The sequence below is a fragment of the Diuraphis noxia genome, unplaced genomic scaffold (assembly GCF_037042655.1).
Source record: "Diuraphis noxia isolate RWA-SAM2 unplaced genomic scaffold, SU_Dnox_SAM2 contig0001, whole genome shotgun sequence".
Taxonomy (NCBI): Eukaryota; Metazoa; Arthropoda; class Insecta; order Hemiptera; family Aphididae; genus Diuraphis; species Diuraphis noxia.
The window spans coordinates 28,138,420-28,156,814 of NW_028301711.1; the positions used below are offsets into that span (position 1 = coordinate 28,138,420).

General features: G+C 25.1%; 2 protein-coding genes across 3 annotated transcripts in view; one reads left to right on the forward strand and one right to left on the reverse strand.

Annotated features, from left to right (window-relative positions):
- LOC107169403 (uncharacterized) overlaps positions 1 to 18,395 on the forward strand; it is a 332,658-nt gene that overhangs the window by 304,318 nt on the left and 9,945 nt on the right. For both annotated transcript variants that reach the window (XM_089216823.1, XM_089216824.1), the window contains exons 30-39: positions 645 to 743; positions 1,754 to 1,949; positions 3,037 to 3,260; positions 3,429 to 3,574; positions 7,452 to 7,698; positions 12,667 to 12,821; positions 13,779 to 13,944; positions 16,809 to 17,046; positions 17,427 to 17,643; positions 18,045 to 18,195. In XM_089216823.1, the coding sequence (XP_089072949.1) occupies positions 645 to 743; positions 1,754 to 1,949; positions 3,037 to 3,260; positions 3,429 to 3,574; positions 7,452 to 7,698; positions 12,667 to 12,821; positions 13,779 to 13,944; positions 16,809 to 17,046; positions 17,427 to 17,643; positions 18,045 to 18,195 (1,839 nt within the window). The remainder of the gene's footprint in view (positions 1 to 644; positions 744 to 1,753; positions 1,950 to 3,036; positions 3,261 to 3,428; positions 3,575 to 7,451; positions 7,699 to 12,666; positions 12,822 to 13,778; positions 13,945 to 16,808; positions 17,047 to 17,426; positions 17,644 to 18,044; positions 18,196 to 18,395) is intronic.
- The window catches only part of inaF-D (trp-interacting inaF-D), a 32,511-nt gene continuing 14,852 nt past the window's right edge, over positions 737 to 18,395 (reverse strand). Inside the window, exon 4 of the mRNA XM_089216836.1 lies at positions 737 to 1,154. Within this exon, the coding sequence (XP_089072962.1) occupies positions 1,129 to 1,154 (26 nt within the window). The 3' untranslated portion in view covers positions 737 to 1,128. The remainder of the gene's footprint in view (positions 1,155 to 18,395) is intronic.

An 18,395-nucleotide genomic window follows, 5' to 3' on the forward strand; every position in this document is an offset into this window, starting at 1 on the left:
TCACATAACCAACGAAACACACGACATTTTGATCTTTTTTATTTTTTGTTAAAATATTCTAAAACTTCACTCAAATAATTTTCTTACTTAATTCAGTTATTCAGTCTTAAATTATGAAAATGGTTTGAAAATTAAAATTAAAAATACAACGTTGATTATTGGTTAAAATTTAATACGTGTTTTCTAAGTTTGTCTTATAATTTTATTAAATAACACAAAAAATGATGTTGTTAAAACAAGTCTAAAAATTGACTACCTACTCTTCTTATTTTGTACATTAATATTTAAAATGTGTATTAGATTCAATAGACAATTGAATAATTATGATGATGTCATTTTTATTATGTTGAAATATTCATAGACTATGGTGTCACAGTTGTTAGTACATTTAAAATTAATATTTAATCGATCATATTCAATAAAATTATTCATGAATTATAACTGTTTACTTATAAATGGAGAAATGTTTAATGATGTTAATAATTCCTTGCTATTAATATCATACACTTAACTATAATATTGTTATTATTCATAGAATTTGTGGTACATTATAAATCTTGATTAACAATCTACTCAGGATATCTAATACTATAATTACTTATCAAATAAACAGATTTATTTAGAATATATGTATGTACATGCAGGCTGCACGTTTGCTTGGGCTGAGTTTCGATAAGATAATTTTGCTCGACAATAAAACAAAAATTGTATCAAAAAGTCAAAATACACAAGATTTACTTCAGGTAAGCGATATTTAAATTATATGGTTTTCAAGCATTGCTTTAGTATTAATAATACCGTACTTACTATAAATACTGGATTATTATAGTATTATTGAACTTCCAGGATAAAAATTTTACATTTAGGTGCTTGAAATAATTCTTGCCTTTGCATAGAACTATAGACGAGAGAAAAAATGAACCAAGGCCTTGTCTCGTACCCATGTATATATATAATGTTTCAAATTTATTCATAATTAATTTTGATATTGTAAAAAATACATAGATTAAGTAAATCAAACAGTGTTCTCCAATGTTAATTAAGGTTGATAGATTTTTATTGTTTTACAAGCTATTTGGATTGCACAATTTTTTACCGTCCCAAATACCCGGGTCTTAATCTGAATCTTCAAGTAATTTTGTATAAATAAAAACCTGTAAACAAAAAAATGCAGTTTAATTAAAAGCATGAATATTTTCAAACTGAATTCACTATTTAAAATTATTCAATTGCTATATCATAAGGTTATTTAAATATTTTCAAACGAAATATGCACATAATTGGTTGAGGGTTAATTATTTAATATTATTTTTAATTATTCATCAAATAATGCGAAATTGAATAATCAAGACTATTCTTAAAATTTCAAGCAGTTAATAAAATATTACTCTAGGTACATAAATTGTATAAATTCTTTTGAACACAATATCATAAACTTTATATTGTAATATGTTATACCTATAGTTACCTACTTCAGACAATGTATTCTCTATTAAAAAATTAAATTCTGAAGGAGTTCACTGAATCCGAACTCATGAATTATTTTTTTTTATATTCATATATGGATTAAATAGTAGTTGTTTTAAACTTTCAAATCATATTATTATCACTTGACATGCTTGATTTGCTTAAAATTATAATATTTACAGTGTTTTTTTTTTTTTTGTGGTTTTTTAACGATACTTAAATCTTTAAAAATCATCATAAATAATATTTGTAATAATTTAATTATTATGTTACGAAAAAAATATAGTGGCAAACGGTATTCAGAAGAAATCGAAACAAGGTGTCACTTGAATTTCGCAATTCCAAGTGGACATTAGCCACACCAACAGAGCGATCATTACGTGACATTGGTTTTGCTTTATTGAAAATTCTTCAAGAGATCGACAACAATTTCTTAGAGCGACATTCCGTAATCGCACCACATCAGCCTAATAAACCATTAGGTTAGTAACAAATATAATTCCCGTGGTATTTCAACTTAATTTCTTATTTTTTCAACTATTAATTTTGAATTAAAAATGTTTAGTTTATACGGGACATTAGTATTTGAATATTGTATACTCTTCATTAATATTTATTACAATAGTATACGTATAATAGGAGTATAAAATAGATTAGTTATAGTTATGATTTGTGGTAAATAACCACTCAACTTTTTACACAATTAATTAAAAAATTAGACTAATATGTTTTCAATGCAACAGAACAATAATTATTAATTCTTTAATTCTTTAATTCATAATATAACCTAAGCTATATAAACTGTTTAGGGGGCTAGGTAAATTGAGTCCGAGATAAGTTTGGTACATTTTGAAAGCGGTAAATTGAGTCCCGGGGAAAAATAGGTAGTAGGTAAGTTGAGTCCCGTAAAAAATAAGGCAGTAGGTAATTTGAGTCCCAGAGAAAAACGATTTATTGCATTTAAAATTTAAAAATGTGCACTATAAAATTTTTATTTGTGATTTGTGGACATTCATTGACTGCATGAATATGATTTTTTAAATAGCAACATGCATTTTTATTGCATAAAAAATAATTATATAATTAATAAAAATGCATGTTGCTATATTCAAAATCATATACATGCAGTCAATTAATGTCTATAAATCACAAATAAAAATTTTATAGTGCATATTTTTAAATTTTAAATGCATATAAATCGTTTTTCCCTGGCACTCAATTTACCGAGTTAGGGTCATTTGGGACTCAATTTACCAACCCCGACTGTTTAGATACATTAATGAAAATGATAATTGTTATATCTTTATTTAAAGTAATAAAAGTGTTTCATATATATCTAGGTAGTGATGATTACTTGTAGTGTTTAGTAATTTCGTAAAATTAAAAATAATTGTTCTTCACTTCTACCCCTCAATCAAATGTTCACAAAAATATAATTTATTAAACACTAAACTAAGTTCTTTGATATACGCATTATTTTAATTCACAAACATTGTGATTACGGAAACATATTATTTTAGACTGTATAATTTCAAATAATAAAATCTTTTTTTTTTAATAATAATTCAGAAATCAGAGAAATAAACCTGGACGACACTTTTGCATCAGAATTAGACTCACTGCGGCGAATATTACATTTCCCAGAAGAAGTGGCTATAATTTTAAGTGATATAGAAAACGATTTGTTTTATGACGTACCACCACTTGATTTTTTGCGGCAAGTGACTTTAGACCGAGACGGAGAAAACGCATGTAACACCTCAGTAAAAAAGCTTATAGACAGGTTCAATGCAGTACGTACGCTTAATGATTTTTTATATATAAAATTGCAATTAACATTTAATCCATTGAAAATCTTATGACATTTATTATTAAATTGAATAACAAACAATAATAGTAAATAATCTTTCACATATGTAATTATATTTTCCTGACATATTAATGTGTTCTTATACGTTTAGGTAAGCTCATGGACAACGCATCTTATAATCACTCGACCGACACACGAAGATCGGAAGGCTATATTGTCTTGCCTTTTAAGAGTGGCCAAAGAATGTTGGAACATTGGAAATTTCAATGGAGCTATGGAAATTATAGCTGGACTCAAGTAAAAAATTATTATATTATTAATTTAACTATACATATATAAGAAGTTATTATTTTAGAAATTGATACTATTAAATTCTACAAACGCTAGATTAATTTGAATGAATAATCAATTATGATTTTAGTTATTAAATAATTATAAAAAGTGGGTAAGTCAATGTCACTTTTCAGTCTTCTGTACAGTAGGTTACAATTAGGTCACTGTAATGGCTGGTATTAACTCGAATTCAATGATATATTATTATTGTATACAAAAAACAATTCTGAGTAGAAACAGTTTGTTAGTCTAAGATATTTCAACTAAATAATTTGTATATTTTGTCAAAAATTGAACTTTAAACAGATACTAAAAAGAAAAAAGTACAAATGTATTTTTTTTTCCAACTGATATTATATCAACTTATATCTTTTATTAAATTTTCAAGCTTTTTGATCCAACAACTGAAATTGTATTGACATTTATTATAGAATAATAAATTTCAAAAATTTCAAATTTCAAATGTCTACAAGTAACTTAAAAAGAGATGAAATATTTTGAAAATATTATCATGTATAGAAATTGCCAAATTGTTGTCAAAAACCAATTGTACCTACTTAAAAATTTCCATTTTTTTTTCTTGCACTTTTGAAAACTCAAATGCGCCCTAGATTCATATTAATACTGGAAAAGCTACTGAAGTTGAAAATCGAAGCATATTTGGACAACTTATCGTGTACACAAACACAAAATAAAGAAATAAAAACACATCATTATAAAATCAATAAAATCATTGCTCCACTCAGAATATAATATTGCAAGTCTACATAAATTCAAGATTTTTCCACTAAATTAGAGAATTTTTAAAATTATTTAAAAAGTAAACATAACTAAAAATTTTTTTTTAGTTATGGAAAAACAACAATTTTTTTATAATTTCGATTTTAAATATATTTGTTTGTATTTTATTTAAAATTTACAATTTAAAAATTTTAAGATGTTCACTTGAGGATATTCGTGTTCAAATCTATATGGATAATTAAATAACATTATGGTATTGACGTTATATAAGTTTAAAATGAAATTCTTTTCTTTTCTAAGAGTAAAAATTTTAGACAGTAAAAATGCGTACTTTTTCGTGGGACATTTACAATTGGGGCTGGTTTCATACTTTAGTTACTGCAATAGTGATTCACAAAAATGTTAATCATTCTTAAAATGGCTTAGTTGATTGAAAATAATGAACAGTATAGATAATTGCTGAACAGAATAACGAATTATAACCAATACTTGATTGATTTTCGAAACCAGAAAGCGAAATTAAGTTAAACAGGTCGACAGCACGGAGATCACTGAATTCGTTCGGACGTTGGGGTTATTGATCACGGGACAAAGACGTGTCGGTAAAGCAGTTGTTTCAACCGGTCTTCAGCGATTATAACAACAATGTTTGTAGGCCGGCGGAAACTACTAGCTTCGCTGATCACATATTCAGCAATACTTATGTGCATTATTGCACCATACTTTCTGCTTAGTGCAATTCATGTTCAAATAAAAATACACAAAATATATATTATGTTAAAATAGATAGACAATTTTCAGTTTATTGTTCTTGTACATAAAAAATGATTGGAAAAAATTTATATTTTTATGAGATTTAAATTGTCATTTTTTTTTTTCTTAATTTTAACAAAATTGATTACAACATTTCTGTTTTATTTGATATATTTGAAGTACAAACACATGAATAAATCGTAGAAACTCAGAAGCACAGATAATCCAAAAATATAGATATATGTATTATTATTTGAATCTGTATATACAGTGAAATTTCGATTACTTGAATTTGACTAAACCTAAATAAAAATCTAGCTAGTTTAGACCTTCTAGGCACTGTCAAATTATGTTTCTATATTATTTTTTAAACATACCTTACAAATTATTGTGATTTTTAGAATGATCGGTAACCAAGATTTCACTGTAATTTAATCGTAAATGAAATTTAAAAACATTATTTGTTTGCAATTTATTATTATCATTTAAACAAAATAGTTATGTTTGGTATGTGACATTATAAATCAATAAACATATGATTATTAAATTGTTTTTTTTTTTTTTGTAAATCATTGTATACTTAATCCTTTGGGCACTGCTTACCGTTTGATAAGAGTATAACGGGATATTAATGAAAATATTTGAAACAATTTAGGTTTATAAAAGTTAAAAGATTAGATAACTTAATAATTTTTTTCAAATATTATATAAAATATCGCATATATACGGTTATATTAAATGTTATAATTATTTTACTATAGCTGAGTGTACATTATACAATATACAGTTATGGGAAAAAATTATTTCCAATAAATTGCAGACAATACGTACATTGTCAATAATAGTCATAACTTAGGAATTAAATACAAACAATAAGACTTTATTGTTTACAAATTTCGTAGGAAAACTAAATATTAAAAACATATTACATAGTTACATAATAATTATAATAATAAAATATATAGTGTCAATTAAATAGTGTCAATTAAATAGTAAAAAAATGTTGCACTTGGTTTTTCAGTAATTTTTAATCTATAAGTTATTTATGTACTAACACCTATATTTTATTTAAAAACAACTATTTTTTAATCTTTGTGATTTATAGGTTTGATTTTTTTTTTTTTTTGTTATACAAACCGAAATACTTACTAGGTTATTTTCAATTTATTCTAGTACTAAATACATTTTTTTAAAACGTTGACGCTTATCCATCATAATGTTTACGTACTATTTATTATAACTATATTATAAAGTCTAGGTAAGGATAAAGAGAGTATAATTTAAATAAAATCAACTTATTTATAAATATAAAAAATCAAAATTTTCAAAGGGAAATTCGTTGATAAAAATAATAAGCAAAATATATAATATGACGTAATATTTTAACATAATATGCAAATTATTAAATTATATTCCGTTAATGTTTGATACTTATAGAATTTAGTCAATAAACAATAATTGTTATGTATGTAATCGGGTATTTTAAAATTTTATATTAGGAGTATTAAAAAAAAAAACGTTATAAAATCATTATTTGTAAATTAAAATGTAAAAATATGTTTTATTTTATTTGTTACATTTAAAACATATTCAAACTTAAATTCATGATCCAAATATATAAATATCTATATTTATATTTATGTATGTATATTACACTTTTATTTTATTTAAAAATAACAATATACTAGCTAGTTTTAGCTAGTTTTAGCTTTTTAAATGAATGATGAATAAATTTTAAGTCAATGAATTTAAATTATATCAATTCTGTTTAATAAAAGTTAGGATATATTATTTAGTTTACACTCACGGCTAAAATAATATTTTATTAACATAAGATTTCCTTACTGTGATTGTACACTTACTTAGGTACCTATACAAAGTCTATTATGCTTTTATAACGATGAAAAGATATTAGCTATGTATAGAATATAATGTATAACCTAAAAGGTTTAATTCTTAAAATGTATAATATTATATTAGCGTCTGTAGGCCTTAGTAAATTTTAAGCCTCAATAGTAATACTACGGAACTTTTTGTTCAATCGTCTCTATGTCTATCATTCGGTTCTTTGTGTAATATAATAATTCCAATGAACTCATTCAAAACATTTCCGGAATTGGATGCCATAATAGGATCATACTAAAAGATAAAAATTCTAATATAATTTATTTCTGTGTACATTTGGAAGTCAATTGTCAAGGCTGTATGGCATAAAAAAAAATGGATTTATTCATGAGACGTTTTAAATGTGCTTGTATTTATGGTACATTTCATTGTTTAATTTGGTGTTTTAAATATTTTTTTAGGCACAATCTATTAAATATTTATTTTGTAATACATGTTACAGATCAGAAAGAATAAGGCCATTCATGCAGACAGTATTAGAAAAGGAGAAAGTGCCACTCTTCTATTATCTGACCGACGCTCTGTTATCGACATCACAATACGATACTATTCTAAAAAAGGCCCTGGCTATGCCCGACTGTCCGGTGGTGCCATTTTTTGGGTCATTTATGCGTGAAATAAGGAAAATAATGAAAGAAACGCCTAGCGCTGTCGTACTAACAGACCAAGACGGCAAAACTTTAAGCGAGGTACCTACGTATATAAATCATATCACAATTTAATCGTCAATTAAATATTATAAAATCTAGTTGTGAATCATGTCGTCGTTGGTTGTATTGTTATTATTGTGATCTTGACAAAATCAGATCAATCAAATCAGTGTTTATATTTTTTGTTACTCACGAATTTTATTTAAAGCACTTACACTGCCTATACCGATATAATAAGATCATTGGTACGCCGTTTGTCGTAGAATAACACGTTTTAGAGTATGACAAAGGCATTAGTAATAATTTGTCGTTATATTGCAATAATAACAATAGTCCTGTCTACATAGCAATGGCTTGATCTGTTCAATTGATTTAAATAAACATTCCATTATGAAAACAACATTCTAAATACAACTGTCAAGGGTCAATATGCTTAAAAAATTAAAGACGCGACTGTTATATTGGAATTAGAATATAAATGATTGTAGTTTAATATTTATATTGTAATTAGTATACAATATTGTTGTTAAATGGGTATTTTTTTTTTATATATATGGTTAACCCGCGGCAACATAGGCCATTGGGTGTAGGGAGGGAGGGAGGGTCCTGTAGGGTTTTAAGTTGGATAGGTTTTTGATACAAGTGTGTTTTTTTGGCAGAATTTTTAGTGTGCACCCCGTATAGGTTTCTGTCGTTCCCGTGTAGGGAGGCGGCAGCTTTTCTATCCAGATAGCGCGTGAACTGCCGGGAAAGCGATGCCGCCCATGACTGGGATTCGAACCGGTGACGGTTCGCGTCGCAACCGACGCCTAAATCTATCAGGCTACTGCATCCCCTAAATAGGTATAGATTAGCAACATTGTTTAGGTAACGATACTGTATTTAGGTAGATCATTAAATGTAAGACACTAATAACTACAACTACCTGTAATAAACGTATGTAAGCATTACAACTTATTCGTGTGTGAACAATTATCAACCTATATCAAATTATAATATTATTATTAATTTTCATTCTATATAATGTAGGTATTCATTCAAAAATAACTTTTGATTTCATGTGCATAAACCAATTTAACAAATACTAAGAATATAATTCAATTTAATTAATAAATTAACACATAGTTGAGGTTTAAAATATTATTTTCAATCATTTTCAAGAGCTTTATAATAATCGCTATTCATTTTTAATTTTATTTGCTTTAATATTCATTATTTATGGTTGTTCCTAGTAGAAAATTTAATCTATAAAGTTGTTACTTCACGAGGTGAATATAAATTTATTAAGTTCCTAGCTGCCACTTATTGTGGCAGTTGTTATTAATTGTAATTAGTTTAAATTAATTTCGCAACATTGGTTTTGTCAAAATTGATTTAGATTTTTTCATGATAATTCAGAAAAGAATAAAAGTAAGAATTTGATATTTTTATTAAATTCCTATAAAAGTGTTCTATAACATATTATTACAATATTTAACTTTACAAATACACCTAGCGATTTATACATTTTGAAATATTCATTTTTTATTCATGTTATTAAAATGTCTATTTCTAGATCAATAACCTTGGAAATGTATTAGAAGTTTACCAAATAAGTTGTTTTTCCATAAGTTACAAAATTTACAAAAAATATCCAACAATCACAATTTTTAATTATAAGTGCTTTAAGATCAAATGTTGATAAAATCCATTATTTCGTACTTACTTATAAATCATTATGAATTGGAAATCTAACCACTGTGCACTGTGCAATGTTTTTGGGAAAAATGTATTTAACCAAACGAATAAATAAAATTATATTAATAGTATAATTATAATAAGTATCTACTATACCAACTTACCTATAATATAAACTAAATTTCCTAAGAAATATAAAAATATGGTGATACATCGTCTCCTTTACTTGATCGTCACTTAATCTACACTAATTTGATGTTGAATTGAATTTTAACACGTCATATTCTTTAATAACCAGGCTTAAAATACATTTAAAATATATTATACAATAGCGGAGTTAACCATTTTTCAACTATTCAAATGCATCTGCTATCAGCTATATACCATTATCCGCTAATTGCTAACGGTATTTTTAGTTAAATATCGATTTTTTGTCAGATATATACAATAATTTTATAGTACAGACAATTATTTAACTTTTAATATTTCTGCACTTTTTTATTTCAATTATATTTTTCATGTTGTTATTTTCATTATACAAGACCACCTATGCATATATTAAAATAACTATTAAATTCTTAAAATATAATTAAATCTTCTCAAAAATAAACAATAACAAACATAAATTTAAAATTCTACACAATTTGTCATTTCACTTTTAGAAACATTGTCGATGTTACACGACGATTATTAATTTTAATAACTGTCAAGTCAGCGTTCGAAATAATTGCATAATGGTACATTTAAGTATGACGTTATCTCAACATTCTAAACGATACGAAACAAAAAGTTAATTTTTGTTAGAAATATTTTTTGATATCGCGTCATTAAGTTACATTAAACTCAAAATATTATTTTAGATTCTGAACGAAGTGATGAATGTATAGATTTTACAATGATGTGTGTTTTTTTTTTTTTTATGTCTGTGTACAGCATAACTAGTCGAAATAATGCTTTGATTTCAAACTTTGGGGGTGGTTTCCGATGTAAAATTTAAGATCCTTTGTGCATTATAGAGGTCAAAAGTAAACATTTTCCAACAGTTTTCAAAAAAATCGAGAAAAACAAAAAAAAAATGACAGAAAAACCGGAATTTTTACGCAAAACCAGTTTTCGAACAAATCGATATTTTAATATGGTTGTAATTCAAAAACTAATCACTGTAAATACTTGAAATTTTCACCAAATGTTAATGTTAGTGATATCTATATACAGTTTAATTTTCAAAATTTTTTGACTCTTTTGAGTTATTTATAGACCACTGAAATTTTAGATTTTTATGAAAATTTTTTTTTGAAGTGTCGGTAAAAAAATGTTGGACGACCAAAAAAACTTGAAAATTTAATACAAGGTTCCTTATGAATTGTTCTTATTGTAGCTAAAAAATATTAAAAATCATAAGTCACAATTTTTTTTAATAAGCGTTTATAGTTCAAAATTTTACGAAATCTATCGAAAACGCGAAAATTTGCAAGTAATTTTTGAAGTTGAAACATCATAAAATTTTTTGCGTTTATAACTAAGGGTTAAAAATACAAAACTAAGTTTTCCATAAGTTTTTCTTCAAGTAACTATAGAGAAAACTCGAAGCATCATTATAGGAAAAATTTTAAGTGCGTTTGAATTTTAAATTTTAATGAAATAGCGTAACGATAAAGATTTATCCTCAAAGGAATTTAAATATTTGTTATTATTCAAAAAGTATAAGTAATAGATACTTGAAAAATTTTACCAGTTATTTAGATTGGAATTTTCTTTACATGATTTAATTTTCAAAATATTTTGACATTTTTTGAGGTATTTATATACAACTGAAATTTTCAATTTTTCTGAAAATTTTTTTTTTGAAGTGTCGATAAAATTTTTATGGCCCAATCAAAATACTTGAAAATTTAATACAAAGTTCCTCATAAGTTATTCTTATAGTCATCAAAAAATTATAAAATGCATAGGCACGATTTTTTTTTATTAGCATTTGAAGTTAAAATATTGACAAAAATTCGTCAAAACCATAAATATTTTTTTGACTAAAAACATAAAAATTACGGCAATGTTCAAATTATCTTAGATCAATATTCATAAAAGTTTTTCTTTTTAATTCTAAGATTTGAGAATTTAATACAAGGCTCATAATTTTTTTACAATAGCAGTTGAAAAATAAAATAAATGTATAGCCACAATTTTTTTTTTACATGTATTCAAATTTTAATTTTGACAACATACGTAAAAATCACAAAAATTCTTAAATTATTTTATCCTAGAAATTCATAAAAAATTTTCTTTTTAAATCTAAGATTTGAAAATTTAATACAAGATTCCTAAAATAGTTTTACAATAGCATTTGAAAAATAAATGAAATATATAGCCACATTTTTTTTTTACATGCATTCAAATTTTAAATTTAACAACATACGTAAAAATCACGAAAATTCGTAAATTATTTTATTCTAGAAATTCATAAAAAATTTTCCTTTTATACCTAAGATTTGAAAATTTAATACAAGGCTCTAAAATATTTTTACAATAGCAGTTGAAAAATACAAGAAATGTATAGTCACATTTTTTTTTTACAATCATTTAAATTTAAATTTTGACAACATAAATAAAAAACCACGAAAATTCGCAAATTATTATAAGCTAGAAATTCATAAAAAATTTTCTTTTTAAATCTAAGATTTGAAAATTTAATACAGGATTCCTTAAAAATTTGTCAATCTTTATCACAAAAAAAATGTCCAACGGAAATTCAAATTAAATTTTTATTAGCATTTGAATTTCAAATATTGACAAAAATTCGTTAAAACCATGAATATTTGCAAATTATTTTGTAGTTCAAAATTCATAATATTGTTTGTATTTATATCTAAGGTTATAAAATTTAACACCAAGTTTTCCATAAGTTTTTCTTCAAATAGCTATAGAGAAAATTTGAAGCGTCATTATAGGAAAAATGTTTTGAGCGTTTGAATTTTAAATTTTTATGAAATCGCGTAATGATAACGATTTATCCTCAAACCAGGTATTCGTATATCTATGATTATGTAAGGTATTATGAATTATGATAACTACATGATAACTACACTAATTGATTAACCATGCCTTATGCAAAACGCGTCTTAATTAAAAAATAAAATATTTGTTTCAAAATAGAATGACAATATTTAAATATAATATATCCTAGACTAACAAATCATCTCCGTTCAGAATCGTTTTTCGTATACAATGATACCTATCATTGCATTCAAATTTAATCCCATCCATTACAGTAACCTACTGTACAGCAGAGCGTCATCCACGACTTACCCGTTTTTTTTTTTTTTTAAATTACAGACATTTGACGAAAATGAGTATTTAGATGGGTATACTACATCGCTTGGATTAGATGGAATTGTTAATATGGAAAAAATTTACCAAGTTCAATCCGTATTGGAAGAATTATCAGATTATCATCGACATTATTTTGAAAGAAAAGCATACGAAACAAAGTAAGTTATTATAAATAAAATGTTTGAATGTAAATATATTATTATTTTATAATATTATGCTTTTTTTTTATAATCAAAACGTGATAGGTATACCTAATTCATAATAGTCACCTACCTACTGTATAAATTAAAATATAATTTGATATTTATTGACAACAATTAGTATCAATCATGTATAATTAAATAATTATTAATAATGTTTATTAATTATATTTTAAAGTGTAAACATTCTGAACAAATATAAATTTTTTTTTGTTAGTGAAAACCCACAGCAACTTAGGCCACTGGGTGTGGGATGTTACGATAGTGGTTAATTTATGTATTTGGTTGTAGATTTTAAGTTGGTAGGTTTTAACACGTATTTGTGTATGTGTGGCAAACTGGCAAGGGTATGTTACTAAAAACCACAGGTGGTCACCCATCCGCGAGTTAACAACTGCGATGGCTACAACTCATTTGCGCACATTTACCTTTTTTACAACTCATTTGCGCACAAAAATAAAACTCATTTGCGCACAATTTACGAACAATAGAAACCCTTTTTCCAAGAAATGTATCCACGTATAGGGTGTACATAATCTGCGCGTACCTCCATATTTTCAATTTGGCCAACACTGATACTGGACAATAATTATTATAGTCAAACAACATTTTCATTCACCCTTTAAAAGGCTTAGGGCTTTCAGTATCATCATATTCTGATGTTATAGACTGGCGGGTTTAAAAATGTTGTTTTAGCTATTTATTTTAGAACAGCTTCCTTAGAAACATTATTCACAATTTTGTCAAATTAAAATAAATTACGGTACTACTCCTGTCTGATAAAGCGGCCCATACACGATCAATATTGACCGTGTATTGGTTGTATTGAAGGTACTTTATGATAGTAATTCACATAGTTTTGTTTTAATTTTATAAATGTAGGTACCTAATTCATTTTTGTATTTCTGCGTAAAGGTTGCATTTGTTAAAAAATGGTGAATTGCGAGATAATTCTGAAGAAGAATCCTCACAGAAATATGAGCCTGTACAACCATTAGCCTACGATCATGGTGTTTCATTAATACCACTTGCAATATCTCCCAGCTCTAAAGATTTTACAATTGGTCATCATGAATTACAGGTAATGAGAGATTAAAATGTGTTATTCATATTTCCGTTGTTATTTGTGTTTCAATTTTTACGTTTCCACGTTTTTACAAGTTTCTATCACCTTTAGATTAATGGCGGGTAAGGGAAAAATTCGTATTTTAACCATTATTTAAATGACTATAAGTACCTATACAGTAACTACTATACGCATTGTATAGTTATGATTTTTGGAATATATTATAATTATACAATCGATATGCATATCTAAAATGTATTATTAAGAGTTTAGATTCGAGAAAAAACCACGGAAAATCAATTATATTGAATGAAGTTTTTTCTAAGTAATCTAAAGAAAAATTATAATTTTATAATAGTTATAACATATTTTAAGATAAATTTTCGTGGAATTAACTTTTTGAATAATTATTTAGTTTTTTTATTGATCGTCTAAAATCAAAACTCTGTAAAAATCTACCAAGCCACCAGAGTTAGTTCTTTAATTTTCTTGAAATTATTGATGACGTTAAAAAAATAAAAAAGCGGGTAAGTCGTGTATGTCGCTCTGCTGTACAGTAGGTTACTGTAATGGATGGAATTAAATTTGAATCCAATGATATTATATCATTGTATACGAAAAACGATTCTGAGCGAAGACGATTTATCTGTGTAGGATAATGGATATATTATAGATTATTAAAAATTTTCAAATCTTAGATATAAAAGGAAACTTTTTTATGAATTTCTAGCTTAAAATAATTTCTGAATTTTCGTGATTTTTACATAATATGTTGTCAAAAAATTGTGAATACGTATTTCTTTTATTTCGCAACTGCTATTGTAAAAATATGTTAGTAGCCTTGTATTAAATTTTCAAATCTTAGAATTAAAAATAAAAACTTTTATGAATTTCTATCTATGATTATTTGAACGAAGCCGTAATTTTTACGTATTTAGTCAAAATTTGAAATTTAAATGCTAATAAAAAAAAAATCGTGCCTATGTATTTTTAATATTTTTAACTGCTATTGTCACAATGTGTTAAAAGCCTTGTATTAAATTTTCAAGCTTTTCTACAGAACAAATAAATTTTTATCGATATTTATAGAAAAAAAAAACTAAAAAAGTTAAAAGATTAAAATGTCAGTAAACAGCTCAAAACAAATCTAAATATTTTGAAAATTTTATCAAATATATAAAATGCATATATAAACATTCAGTGAAAATTTCAAGTATCTACGGTAATTTGTTTTAGAGTTACACCAAAATAAGGAAATCGCTAAGAGTGAAAATACAATGTTGTAAAAAATTAAATTTCAAATGCTCATAAAAATTTAATTTAAATTTCCGGTGGAATTTTTATTTGTGATAAAGATTTAAAAACTTGTAAGGAATCTTGTATTAAATTTTTAAGTCTTAGATTTAAAAAGAACATTTTTTATGAATTTCTACCTTAAAATAATTTTGTGAATTTTCGTGATTTTTACGTATTTTGTCAAAATTCAAACTTTGAATGCTAATAAAAAAAAATTGTGACTATGAATTTCTTTTATTTTTCAACTGCTATTGTAACAATATGTTAAGAGCCTTGTATTAAATTTTCAAGCTTTTCTGCCTAACAAAGAAATTTTTATAGATATTAATTAAAAAAAAACTAATAATGATCGAAAATTGCATGGTGGATAGAATATACTTATATAAACATTCGGTGAAAATTTCATGTATCTATGGTCATTTGTTTTAAAGTTACATCAAAAACCAAAATCGATTTTGTCGAAAAATGAGTGTGCGTAAAGTTTCCCGTTTTTCCCTTAATTTTTAGTTTGTTTTTCTCGATTATTTAGAAAAGTATTAAGAATTTTTTACTTTTGACCCCCCAAAGTACCAACTAGATTCACTTTCTGATCGAACGAGGTACTGAAGTCAAAATTCGAAGCATTTTTACTGCCCCAAAACGTGATGACAGACACAAAAAAAAAAAAAAAATACATCATGGTAAAATCAATACATTCATCGCTCCGCTCAGAATCTAAAGCAGATAACATTTATCTGGATAAAACTCGGTTTTCACACTTACGTCTTAAGCATAAAAAATATTAATAAAGATTTTACCTCAATTTTAAATATATTAGTTTTTTTTTTTTAAGCTGTAAATACTAATCATAATTTGCAAGTTGTTATTGAAAAATAGTTTTTTTTTTTTTTATTATTGATCAAAAGACATCGATGACAACGGCCATTAGTCGTAAACGTTATTTATTACATTTTTTTTTTTTTTTTTAATTATCTTAAATATAACATTTTAAATTAAATTGTAAAAATAGTTTATACCTTTAGTAAAAATATAATTTCGGTCCGAGAAGTTTTTGTACACCAAGAAGGGCAGGTAAAGTTAAAATTTAGCAAAAAAAATAATTTACAACTTATCTCCACAGTTTTATGATTAAAATTGAAAATAAAAATAAAAATTAATAAATAATAAAAATATTTTATTACCATACTTTAAACTTCATTATTTTTATAGATTTATTTTTAAATAGTCCAATATATTTTATATTCCCTATTTTGTTGGCAATCATAAATATATTTTTCGACTTACGAAAATCGTTTTTGAAATTATCGTCATCTAATTGGAATTGTTCTAAACATTTTTCTACAATTTGCCATTATTTTTAAATAAATAACTACATTCATAAATAAAAAATAAAATTTTCTATGTTATACGGTTTTATTTTGCGAAAAAAAGATTTTTTTAATGTATGCTATTTATTAATTGTAATTATTATTTAGTTTAATATTTAATACTCTGTAGAAATGTTTAAAAAATAATAGTGATTTAAGCAATAATTGTATGTATTTATTATCAATGAATTATATTTATACTATGATGAATTTTAGATAATGCATCATGGGACTACTGTTGTTCATTGGGCAGCTGAAATGGCTAGTAATAGATCCGCTCGAATTTTCATGCGTTTGGGGAGAAACTGTTCAACATTGACTTGGGATAAGACGTCGTGGAGCGCACTGAAAATAAATTCTGGTACACCTGACTATTCTTTGAAAATTGATCCCGAGGATAGCTTACCCAATGCGCTAATTAATAGATCTTCAGTCGATTGTCCATCAGTTATGGGTAAATGTATAAATTCTTAATAAATACATTTATACAGATTTATAAAATATGTTTAACATTTTTTTAAATACATTTTAAACAATATAACATTATTTTAAAATATTAATCACAAATATATTCTAAAATAATTTTTTGTTTATACAAGTTTCAACTAAAATTTTAAATAAAATGATGATAGCAGAAAACAAAATAATAGTATTTGATGGTGAAAAAATTATGTTTTGAGGTTTTAATGATAGTATTTTGACTTTACTTTTTCAACACATTAATCTAAGTACAAAAATATTTGATACTATAGTCAAAAATATAAAAATATAATTTATTGTATGGATATATTATATATATATATATATATATTAAATACATGTATTTTAATATAGGTCTCCAGGAAGGATATTTGGAATTGTCGACTGTCAGAGACATATTTATTGGTGGTGCAGTTGGAAGAGATCGAGTAAAGACCGATGGAGCGTCAATATTAAGAAAATATAGTTTGAACAATTATTCAATATCAGAATGTTGTCTGGGACTAGTATATGGAACTAATACAAGTGAAAATCGAATATTCTATATACTAGCTCCACCCAGATTACTGAGGTAAAATCTATGCTGAGTAGTTTTATATGGACAAATTACATAATTTTAGACAAACGTATTTGAATACTTTATAATTATAGTGACATTTGGTTACCTATCTATTTAACAAATTTTTTTAAAACCGCAAAGTGATTTTTATTTCTAAAGATATTCTAAAAGTAGAATATATAGTCTGGTTTTTGAAGAAGATCTATCTATTGAAATAGTGATCAGTGATCTCATTAAAATAGTTGTTTCATATTTAATATTTAAATATCAATTAATTCAATATTTTGTGGCTAATTTCAATTAGTGAAGGATAACTAACTAGTATATAATATTATTTTAAAACCGTTAAATATTGTTTCATATAAATTGTCTTCAATAAAATTAAAATCATTATTTTGTGTTTATTTATAAAGCATTTGGCATCATGGAATTAAGACTGTGGTTCAAAGACTACGAAATGTTACACAAACGGTTGATAAACGTTCAATATGGCTTAAGAACAACTATGTTCATCAATACATTATTTCGTCTGGTCGTGGGCCAATGACATCCGATGCAATACGTGTAAGTATATTTTAACTAATTATCTTAGTTATATTCTGTTGATTTATTAAAACTATAAAATGATTACAACATTATGACTACTTAAAGTAAGTCATAAAAATATAAAAAACCGTGCCTAAATTAAGAAAAATTATTACTGGCTAGGTAAAATAATTATTATTTTTGCGAGATAGAAATATAAACTATAATTAAATAAACCT